The 12,315-nt window shown below is 36.2% G+C and overlaps 1 protein-coding gene across 1 annotated transcript in view; it reads left to right on the plus strand.

The window, feature by feature from the left end:
- Nucleotides 1–12,160: 12,160 nt before the first annotated feature.
- HOXC12 (homeobox C12) overlaps nt 12,161–12,315 on the plus strand; it is a 1,509-nt gene continuing 1,354 nt past the window's right edge. Inside the window, exon 1 of the mRNA XM_075262905.1 lies at nt 12,161–12,315. This exon is cut by the window's right edge and continues 410 nt beyond it. Coding sequence (XP_075119006.1) covers nt 12,161–12,315 — 155 coding nt within the window.

The raw sequence follows: 12,315 nt of genomic DNA on the forward strand, positions 1-12,315 counted from the left end.
CTCCTGCGACCTCGCCGCCCAGGAGCCGGCCTACAACTTTAAAGGTATGGGGCTGGTGGTGATCGGCCGCAGGGCTATTTTTAAACTTGGGGGGGTCTTTGAAATATCAATGCCTGTGATCAGAGAAGACTCTAATCACTGGCATTAGCTCCGGCGTCTCCACTTTAAGAGTTACAGCGGAGACCCGGTTGATATAGCGACTGCTCTACAGCATCTGCTGTAATACAATGACGGATGCTGGAGAGGGAAGCCAGTGGTGGCAGGAGCATGGTGATGATTCAATTCCGCTCCTCAGCCCCCTTCTTATAGTCCACATTCAGACTATAAGACGCACCCTTATTTTCCTCCCAAATTTGGGGTGGAAAAAGTGCATCTTGTAGTCTGAAAAATCCGGTAGTTCTCTGTGCGGAGTGATCTTCGCTTAGCCTGATGTTGATTATCTCCACATTTTTCGAGTGGAATGGGGGACGGAATTTCCCAAAGGATATTGAGCACTGGTGTGAATCTAGCATAAGGATATGTTCACATCTGAACCAGAGTTGCAGTGTCCTGCACAGAGGGATTTTTTTCTATTTTGGCTTCAGCCTGACTGCAAAAGTTAGAGAAAGTTAACACAGAATTTATACCTCAAAATGAATATAAAAATAACCCCCCAAAACCAAAAATATTTATTTTCTATTTTCCAGCCTCCAAAATAAAGCTTATTATACATGCCAAAATGGTTCCATTAAAAGGAACAACTTGTACTGCAAGAAACAAGGTATCATATGGCTGTGTCAATAGAAAAAAAATTACATTTTCTGAAATGCTGAGATGGAAAAAAAGAAAGACAGAGTTTTTAATACCTAAACTAAGCCATGTCCTTAAGGGTTAAATAGTTGTGGTGAATCTCAGGCCATCCATGTGCCAGAAATCTACGCTAAGGCCTTATCCGTGTTCCTCCTCTTACAGGATTAGAGGAGTGCTAATGTGCAGTGTCCATATACACACAATAGTTAACAGATATTCTATAGTGGAGCTTTCTACATATACTTTGTAATCTGTACAGCGTTCATGGTGTAGGAGGGGGGAGTAGATAAGCTGTGACCATCACTTATTGTGGATGGTGGTCCATGTGCGATCCACATATAGGTAATACCTGTCATTGTAATCCTGCCTGTGCTGGTAATGAGGTGACTGCAGCAAAAAAAACTCGGATTTCCGTTCCTCGGGGGACCCAAAAAACGGAAGTCAAATCTGCTTAAAAAGCAGTTACCTGTGAAAACCTGCAGACCCTATAGACTATATTGGGGTCTGTTGGGTTTCCAACCGAAAAATGCAGAGAGAAAAGTCCTGCTTGCAGGACTTTTATCTCCACATTTTTCGAGTGGAATGGGGGACGGAATTTCCCAAAGGATATTGAGCACTGGTGTGAATCTAGCATAAGGATATGTTCACATCTGAACCAGAGTTGCAGTGTCCTGCACAGAGGGATTTTTTTCTATTTTGGCTTCAGCTTAAAAAATGGCGGCCCCTAACAGACCCTATTATAGTCAATGGGGTCCACCAGGTTCCATGTGTAACCGCTGTTTGCATCTCCACCTCTCCAATCACTGGGGGCCCGATCACTGAGTGGACTGTAATCTCCAGCACCATTTGCAACCCAATATTAGTGAATGGAGCACCGGTCATGCAAACACACAGGCTCTCTATTCACAGGTAGGCTTTAACCCGTTCCCGACATTCGCTGTACTAGTACGGCTGATGCCGGGTGTTTACCCATGGCGGATTCTCAGGAGTCGGGCGGCCGCCATAGCTGCCTGGTGTTTGCTGTATCATACAGCAGACACCATGCGCTAATGCCCACGTTCATTGCCCACACCAATTGTGGGTATTAACCCTTCTGGCACTTCGGTCAAAGCTGACTGAGGCGCCATTTTCCCAGCGGTGCATGGGCGCAGCCATTTTGCCGGTGATCGCTGGCACCTGGCACAAGCTCCAGGACTGACGCCATGTTGGCATGACAACCAGGAGCCTTGTAAAGTCTCCGGCCTGTCTGCAGTTATTTTCTTTTGCAGGCTGCTCTATTTTTTTTGCAATGCATTAGCATTGTAATGCATTGCATTATTGATTGGACCCCCTGGGGTTCAAGACTCCTAGGGGATCTAATAAATGCAACAAAAAAAAATGAAAAAAAGTTAAGAAAAATATAAAAAATGTAAAAGTATTAAAAATTCAAATCACCCCCCCCCCTTTCCCTAGAACACATATAAAAGTAGTCAAATACTGTGAAACACATACATGTTAGGTATCCCTGTGTCCGAAATCGCCTGCTCTACAAATCTATAAAAATATTTTTCCTATATGGTAAATGCCATAAAAAAAGTCAAAAGTGGCAAACCACCATTTTTTCACTGATTTGCCTCTGATAAAAATTAGAATAAAAAAATATTAAAGCAAAAGCAATTCCCCAAAATGGTATAACTAAAAAGTTCACCCAGCCCCACAAAAAAAAAAAAAAACGCCCTATGCATCCCCTTACACAGACGTATAAAAAAGTTACGGGTGTCAGAATATGGCGACTTTTAAATAAAAACATTTTCACAAAGTTTTGGATTTTTGTTAAGGGGTTAAAATTTAAATAAAACCATATAAATTTGGTATCCCCAGAATTGTACCGAAACATAGAATACAAGTGATATGTCATTTTGGCTTCACAGTGAACGCCATAAAAACAAATCTCATAAGAAAATCGCACAAATGCCCTTTTTCTTCAAATCTTCAAATTTTTTCCCAGCATCCCAGTACATTGTACAGAATAATTAATGGCGGCATCATGAAGAAAAATTTGTTCTGCAAACATTAAGCCCTCATATGGCTCTGAGAGCAGAAAAATAAAAAAGTTATGGGGTTTGGAAGGGGGGGAGTCAAAAACAAAAAATGAAAATCAAAAAATGCCGTCGGCGGGAAGGGGTTAACAGGACATTCGGACCATGTCTTTTTGATCACAGGGAATTGGACACTGATCCCCTGTCCTGTGGATAGCGTACAAGTATCCATAGCGGCACAACCCTTTGACATGATTCAGCCCAGCAGATCTTATCTACTTTGGATCATTAACAGAACTTTTTCCTATACGAGAGATACTTACACTGTAACTATTGATCTTAGAAATAGTAACTCCAGCACTCCTAGTATCTTCATAAGCTGGTGCCATTATTAGAGCCTTTATGATATATACAGATACATTCTTAGATATTTCCTTTTCATAGTACTGATCCTACAAGGTTTTGAAAGTGTTTATACATTGGGCTTATAGTTGTGCCCATAGACTGCACATTTATGAATACCTCTTGATATATGATCACAGAGCCAAGTATGGCTTATTGTACCAAACCAACCAACCACAACACCTTCTAAAGGAAACAATGCTTTATCATTTTCCATTATATACATTTTTCTTAAGACCAATTTTATTTTCCTCTGATCTAGGACCAAATTAAAAATAAAAAGATTTTTATCCGTCTTCCTTTTTTTTCTCAATTGCTGAAACAGCCATCCAAGAGCAGGGGAAAAAACAGGTAGAACATGGAAGAATTTCAAGAAATACAAAATGCTAATATATAAAATACGTCCCAGCACATCAAAATAGACATTGTAGATATGCCTTGGACAAAATATATGCACAATTTCATCATCAGTATTCTATTCTCCATGTTGCTTTCTCAGTTCACTGCAATAAACCATATAAAGATGAATATTAATCATTAGAGAATCAGCTGTCATAGGGCACTGTCCACACTGTGAGCTGGAATGCATCAGGAGTCACAATGTTTCTGTGACAAATATACAATTTCTGCTGAGGAACTTAAAAAGAGCTCTGGTAACAGAGACAATTGTGTGTTATGGTCCCTCACCTTATAAAAATGGTCTTCCTATGTTGCATAGGGTCCATTATGCCACTTAGGCACCAGGTCTGACTGCTATGCCTGCACCCCTAATAGCTATATTTTGGGACCAGCTATAGCTGAAGATGTATCACTGCAGTCCTCCTGTAAGGTAAACCCTGTGGCTCAGTTATACTATGGCTATAAATGGAGAGGGGGTGAAACATAAAATGAATGTTAACATGATTGTCCATATTGCTATGAGCTTTTGTCTCAGACTCCAACCTTGTGACTTTTGTATAGGTATAATAATTTACCATACCCTGAATTTTAAGGAGGTATGGGGTCACTTGGCTTGTTTTATGCTTTCACATTTATAATGGGACTTATATGATCTTTTTTGTATTAGTTATGTTTCTGTGTGTCTAAGGCCTCATTCACATGTCAGTGTTTTAATTATTATTTTGCATCAGGTTTTGTAAGATAAAATCAGGATTGGACACTACATAGCATGATAAAGTGTAATGGAAAGATTTGCATCTGTTCTGTGTTTTCAACCAGCTCAGCTGTGGCTTACAAACACTCACAATACAAATACAGTATTGTGTGTGTGTGTGTGTGTGTGTGTGTGTGTGTGTGGGTGTGTGTGGGTGTGTGTGGGTGTGTGTGTGTGTGGTTGTCTATATGTGTGTATATAGTGTGCGTATGTATATGTGCCATTAGTAGAAGTGCATTTACCTCTATTTATGGAATGTTGTCTATCCCAGATTGATGATAGTTAGTTAGAGATAGATAGATAGATAGATAGATAGATAGATAGATAGATAGATAGATACTGAAATATATGTTTTAATTCTCACTTCTGGTCCTTTCATTAAAGTTTATTTGAAATTGAAACCATGGCAATATATAGTATTTTGATACTTCCACAACTGCCTAGAAGAAAGAAAGAAAGAAAGAAAGAAAGACAGACAGACAGAAAGAAAGAAAGAAAGAAAGAAAGAAAGAAAGAAAGAAAGAAAGAAAGAAAGAAAGAAAGAAAGAAAGAAGGAACACATAGATACATATAGGTTTGCTTACAAAAAGAGCTGTGATAAAATTATTTTTTTTTTTAGGTTATTCACCAATAAAATGATACAGATGAATACTTATTCATCTTCTCATTAATTTTATACACAAAATTGTGTAATATTGTGTAATATGTGTGTCATGCAGACAATAGCAGGAAAGAGACATTTCACCACTATAAATATTCTTCATTAAAAAATATATATTTAATCATTTTTAGAAATTCAAACTTCCCTTTATATTCATTATCTTCACAAATTAAATTTCACAGTCTAAAATATTATCTTAAAATGTAATTCTTTTATACAAACGAAAGAAAGAAAGAAAGAAAGAAAGAAAGAAAGAAAGAAAGAAAGAAAGAAAGAAAGAAAGAAAGATACTTGGCCTTATTTGTGTGTTCTTGTATCCAAGAGAAGAATTCTAAAAACCACCTCAGGCCTGGTTCTTTGTTTTAGCATCAAAATACAGCAATCATGTGAACAGCCCTGCAATTGACACATCCTGTCATAACATGTGCTATGGCTGCCTGCTATCATAACTCCTTCTGTTACTCCATCGAACCACTCCCCATATTACTTCCTGCAGCAAATGGAGAAAATACAAGGTAATTATCCAGAGACATTGTCATGTACAAAAGTAAAATTAGTCTTAAAAAATACTTAAAGTTTTATTAACATTTAATTTCAAAGCAATTCATCTAAATATAAAATAAAACAAAAAATAGGCGGGTAAGATATACTTGAATTTAGGAATGCCTAATGTATGCTAATATATGCAAAAAATAATATATGAAAATTTACCTAATAAATAATGCAACAATATCATATATATATATATATATATATATATATATATATATATATATACATTTACACGCACATACATATATGTATATATATATATATATATATATATATATATATATACTCATACTAAGATATATATATATATATATATATATATATATATATATATGCACACACACACACACACACAAATACACATTGAATGTTGAACCTACTAATGCATTGAAATACATTTTTTCTCAACTTTGTGTTTTGAATTGAATTATGTCTTAAGATTATGTATTTTTAAATTCAGAAAAGAATAAGTGAAGAAAAGATTACAAATATCACCCAGCACAAGGAGCACAGCAGAGGTGGTAAAATATCAATAAAACCAGTGCAGCATAAAATATCACCAGTATGATTGTTACTTTTTATTAATTGAATTGATGTTTGGATGTTCTACAGAATGTAGGTCCAAAGGTCTGGTTGTGAAATAAGACTCAAGAGACATGAGCATAATATATACGTATGAAAGCTATAGAAACAAGGATAGATAGATAGATAGATAGATAGATAGATAGATAGATAGATAGATAGATAGATAGATAGATAGATAGATAGATAAGTAGGTAGATAGATAGATAGATAGATAGATAGATAGATAGATAGATAGATAATTCTGCTGCTTATTGTATATTATAAAATATATACGTATGAAAGCTATGGAAACAAGGATAGATGATAACTAGAATGATAGACAGATAGATAGATAGATAGATAGATAGATAGATAGATAGATAGATAGATAGATAGATCGATCTATTGTTTATTGTTTTTCACCTAATCTATGGGAAGAGATATGGTGGCGTTTATTCTATGAGTAATGGGCAGTAACATTTCTGTGTATTATTCATCTGTATTGCCACTACACGTTTTTCAAAGGAAGCAGCAAAAACTGCAGATGCAGACAGAGATTTTTCTTCTTTGTTTGCTGGTGCACATTCCAATCTGTAATCCGTTATCTCAAATATATATATATATATATATATATATATATATATATATATATATATATATATATATATATATATATTCTAGTTTATTTGTATATCCTATTCATTGAAGCACTTCTGGCTAGATTACACTGTGCTGTATCTGAATATCTACTTTACTGCGATACAAGTTCTATATTATCTGAGAAACCCGACAATAGCAGGAATGTTTTATTGTATAAGTGACATAAGATGGGTGTGATGTCTGTGCCCTACAATCCCTGTTTTGCTAGATGTTTGTGCCTCAGCCTTGACCATGACTATGCTCCTTCTTTATGACCTTGACATCAAGGTAAAACTAATGAAGGACACTCCGGACTTGTCCTGTGGGCAGAAGACACCACAGGGCACAGCAGTCCCAGGACTTGTCAGCTTAGTGTTTATGGACCAACAAGGTGCCATTTGAAGTCTAGACATCCAGACTAATGACCATCCATAAAGACAGGGAAGGAAGTGAATGTACGTTATGTCTTTTCTTCCCTTTGTGTGCTGCACTATCAAAGAGCTGAGCTGAGAGCAATCTGCCCCTGTCTGTGTCATCAATAGCCGGAGCTTATAACATGGAGGTGTAAAAGTGGTGAGAGTGTGCACTCAGCAGCACAGCCTGCACTCACCGCCTGCACCCTGGATCTACAGCTGTCTGGGCCACACATAGGTAGGAAGCACCGAGTGCTTGGCAATGACACATTTTCAGCTTTTGCCTACTAGAATGTGAACTATATATCTGCTGCTTTAGTCTATTAAACCTGCTCCCTGTATTATTACTATAAATATGTGTAGGATTGTGTATGTGCGGTTTTTGCTCTATGGTACAATGTGTCTTCAGGCTGATTGAAGGGACTGTCTGTTAAATGAGTATAAAAATGAAATATGTGCTTGCTTTAGGGAATCCCGATCATAGGATAATTTAATGGAGAGACGGTATCCTCTACTGGCCAGGGAGGGGAAGAAGCCTCAGCAGCTGCTTATCTGCCTCCATCTCCTGCAGCTGGCTGACACTCTCTTCTCTTCCCCTCTGTCACTTTACAGCAGCTTTTTAATAAGTGTTTACTTGTAGGTCTGTGTTCAGGAGGCAAGAAAGTCGTGTCATTTATAATAGGGAGACTACTGAAAAAAACTATTGTAAACTGATGTGGACTACTCGGTGTTTTTGGGGGGATTTTTTGTATCAGTTTGTATAAAAAAAAAAAACATCTATTTTCTTTTCTACTGCTGAAAACAAAATTGTAAACATTAAGACAAACACTGGAGACCTCTCCTCTCCTCCACCTCCCCCTTCTCCTTTTCTCTGTTTCTCTCTCTGTCTCTCTTTCCTCCTCCTTTATTTTTATTTATCTCAATCCTATCTTTACGTATTGATTTATTTAGTTTTTTTTTCTCTATTCATATCTATTCATATCTCTCCACTTTTTCATATTCCTCTAGGTTTCTTTTTTTGCCCCTTTATATAAATACATTCACTCCATCTCATGTATATCTTTACCTATTTTTCCTATGCATTGCTTTCATTATATGTCACCAGTTTCCTCCGAATTTACTAAGATCCATAGTTTAGTTTTGTAAGCCTTGTGTTGTTTCTGGATCTTGTTACATCTATATATATCTCCACATATTGTTACAGTTATTATCCTCTCATGTACATTTCTCTCATCCTCCCCTCATCCCCTGTTTTTCACCCTCTTTCCATTCTCTCTCCTATTTTCTATCCCCTTACATGGGTAACTGTAGAAGTCAGCATTTCCTACCACATCTGTGTCATTGCAGATTCTTAAGATATGTTTTATTATGAACCCAGAACCGAGGTAAATGGCTCCATGTGCAGATCTGAACTGGACAGGCTCCAATAGAAAACATACTGTCTAAAACACTTTAGCTCATGTGGAGGGGAACTTGGCAAATCTCTGACCATGAAGTATTTGGACAGCTATCCTAACTGGGGAGCAACACAGTCCTCATTCCCATTGATCTCAACGAGGACTGGAATTAATGATTCTTTTCTAAAAGAGGAAGGGGAGGGGGATAATGGGAAATGTGTGATCAATGAAGGGGCATTTACTTATCTGTCTTCAATGTCATTTGTAGTAGTGAAACTAAAAAATACATTCAATAAATAGTATATAATATTTGCAATTTGTTAATTGTTTATGCACAATATAGTTAACTTGGATGGATGGATGGATGGATGGATAGATAGATAGATAGATAGATAGATAGATAGATAGATAGATAGATAGATAGATAGATAGATATGAGAGAGAGAGAGAGATGTTAGAGAGATAGATAGATAAATAGATAGATAGAATATGATATAGATAGATAGGAAATAGATAGATAGATAGATAGATAGATAGATAGATAGATAGATAGATAGAATATGATATAGATAGATAGATAGATAGATAGATAGATAGATAGATAGATAGATAGATAGAATATGATATAGATAGATAGATAGATAGATAGATAGATAGATAGGAGATAGATAGATAGATAGATAGATAGATAGATAGATAGATAGGAAGATAAACAGATATTTAAACTGTAAAATGGTGAGATGCAGACTCACCAGTCACAGGCTACATTGCAGAGGAGCACATTACAGATCACTGTTACTGCCATCACTATGGGCAGAATTTTCGCCTGAAAAGAGAGGAATTCGTTTTAGAATAATGGGAAGAGGGGATTCACAAAAGCTGGTAAATAACAAGGAGCCATGATCAATAAAGGTTTACAACTCCAAGCTATTTCTCTCCTGCAGCCCCTTCCCCCTCCCCCTCCTCTGTCTCAAGGGCTCATACAAAGGGTTCCCTTTAACACCCTAGACAATGACCTTGAACTGCAGCTATACAATTTCATATCTTTGTTGTCTTTTTAATATGTGTCTGCTAGCAGTCCTGTATCCCATCCCCTATGGAGTGGTCAGTGTTTGTGCTGTGGTCAGTGCGCATATTTCTGCAATGACTCCAGTTCGGGATGTATCTGCCATGTCCCAGCACAGATTTATCATAAAGGATTGCCTTTTAAGGACAAACTTGCCAGCCCGTCCTTTATTTTCGTTCCTATACCAAGAACTGAGCCTATTATGTGGATTTGTTCTGCTTCTAGTGATTCTATTCCCTAATAAAATGCAGTCCAGAAATCAAGAAATTGTGCTGGTTGAAATGATATAATAATCATACAGTTATTAAACTTATTAAACATAACATAAACATGATATCGAGGAAAGGAAGCCTCAAGGTATATACAGGCTATAAGGACGTCAGGACATATTTTATAGTATATTATGTGTAATGAGAAATGTCTTATTAAAGCGAATTTGGGAATGTAACATATATATATATATATATATATATATATATATATATATATATATATAATTTAATTTTTTTTCCATATATACATATATGCAAATATATGTGTGCATATCCGTATACCTAAGAATGTCTCAAAGATATATCTCTCTAACATGTATCTATTATTTATTATATTTATTACCCTTATCATATCAGTAGGCGTATACTGTATAAATATATCTATATACATAGAGTGTGAGAAACAGTGAGATGTCCTTCCAAACCCCCTCGCATGCAGGGATCTGTCAGTAAATAATACCGATGATGATGATGATGATGGTGATGATGATGATGATGATGATGATGATGATGATGATGGTGAATATTGTAACAGTTTTGAAGTTAATTTATTTTAGATTTTGTTATATATATTTCATCGTGTATCTATTTCTATTTTTATATTGTATTTATTTGTGTATTTATTTGCTATTACTCCCAATAAGCTATGTTACTGTTCACATAGTGCAGAGATATTATGGCTGAGTTATTGTAGGCTTTTATATGCAGCCTTAACTACAGTGGTTGAGTATGTAATTCTCTATGGGGATAATTAACTATATGAATACATAATGTAAATAAATACATTAACAATGAATATATGAGTATCAGAGGCTCACTGCTAAGTATGCTTACTCATAGATTAGTAACATGGCCATACACATGAGATATGTATGCATTGTATGCATATATTTACTGATACAGCTCTATTGGTGTCACTAATATACCCATGGTCCACTATAGACATATACTGGCAGCCAATATCTCATTTTTATAGCCCTATGAAATCCTTATGTGTCCTGCTGCTAATCTATGAATGAATGTGTTACCAGCACTCATACTGTAATACTATGGTATATATGTGTATACTTATTGTAATACTGTAATGTACAACAACTGTGCGGTACATGGGGGCTCATCTTTTCCAAAAAAAATGAAAAAATCCTGGACCCTAGATATTTTAGATTATGTTCATATAAAATAGATATATTATGGCAGATTTATAGATAGAATATAGATAGTCAATAAAATGATAGATAGATAGATAGATAGATAGATAGATAGATACATAGATAGATACATAGATAAATGATTGATTGATTGATAGATAGATAGATAGATAGATAGATAGATAGATAGATAGATAGATAGACTTTATGTTGAGATTTATAGATAAATAAATGGTAGATAAATATATAGTTTTTAGGCAGAATAGACCAGATAGATAGATAGATAGATAGATAGATAGATAGATGGATGGATGGATGGATGGATGGATGGATGGATGGATGGATGGATGGATGGATGGATGGATGGATAGATAGATAGATAGATAGATAGATAGATAGATAGATAGATAGATAGATAGATAGATAGATAGATAGATAGATAGATAGATAGATAGATAGAGTGGATTTTGCATAGATTGGTAAATAGATACACAGGAAGATAGTCAGACAGATATTGAATAGAATAAATATTAGATAGATAGATAGATAGATAGATAGATAGATAGATAGATAGATCTTACATAGAAAATATATAGAAAAACTTTAGATAGATAGATGATAGATAGATAGATAGATAGATAGATAGATAGATAGATAGATAGACAGATAAATCTTACATAGGAACTAGATAGATAGATAGATAGATAGATAGATAGATAGATAGATAGATAGATAGGAGATAGATAGATCTTACATGGAGACTACATAGATAACCTATAGCTATATAGACACAGACATGACTTTCCCCTTTTCTATACAGATGTGTGTGACTATACAGTGCAGCAGTCATGTCACTGAGCAGTGTGTGTATAGGACGGAGATCAGGGAAGACACAAGTCCTGAGACCTGAGGAACTTCATACTGTTGTGTTTTGTGTTCAGTAGCCAAGAAGTGGGCGTGGCTTCTCCAGGCGTCTCAGGCTGCTGCCCACGTGACCGCTGTGGGCCAATGGGCGTGAGCTCTAGGTTTGACTATGTTTAATGTCAGATGGTAATAAAGTAGAAGCTGCTGGTGAGGCCCGCGGACATGGGAGAGCATAATCTGCTGAATCCCGGCTTTGTGGGACCGCTGGTCAATATTCACACAGGAGACACCTTCTACTTCCCCAATTTCAGGACGTCAGGAGGGCAATTACCTGGGCTGCCCTCCCTGTCTTACCCTAGAAGGGACAATGTCTGCTC

This window comes from Leptodactylus fuscus, chromosome 2, assembly GCF_031893055.1.
Source record: "Leptodactylus fuscus isolate aLepFus1 chromosome 2, aLepFus1.hap2, whole genome shotgun sequence".
NCBI classification, from domain to species: Eukaryota; Metazoa; Chordata; class Amphibia; order Anura; family Leptodactylidae; genus Leptodactylus; species Leptodactylus fuscus.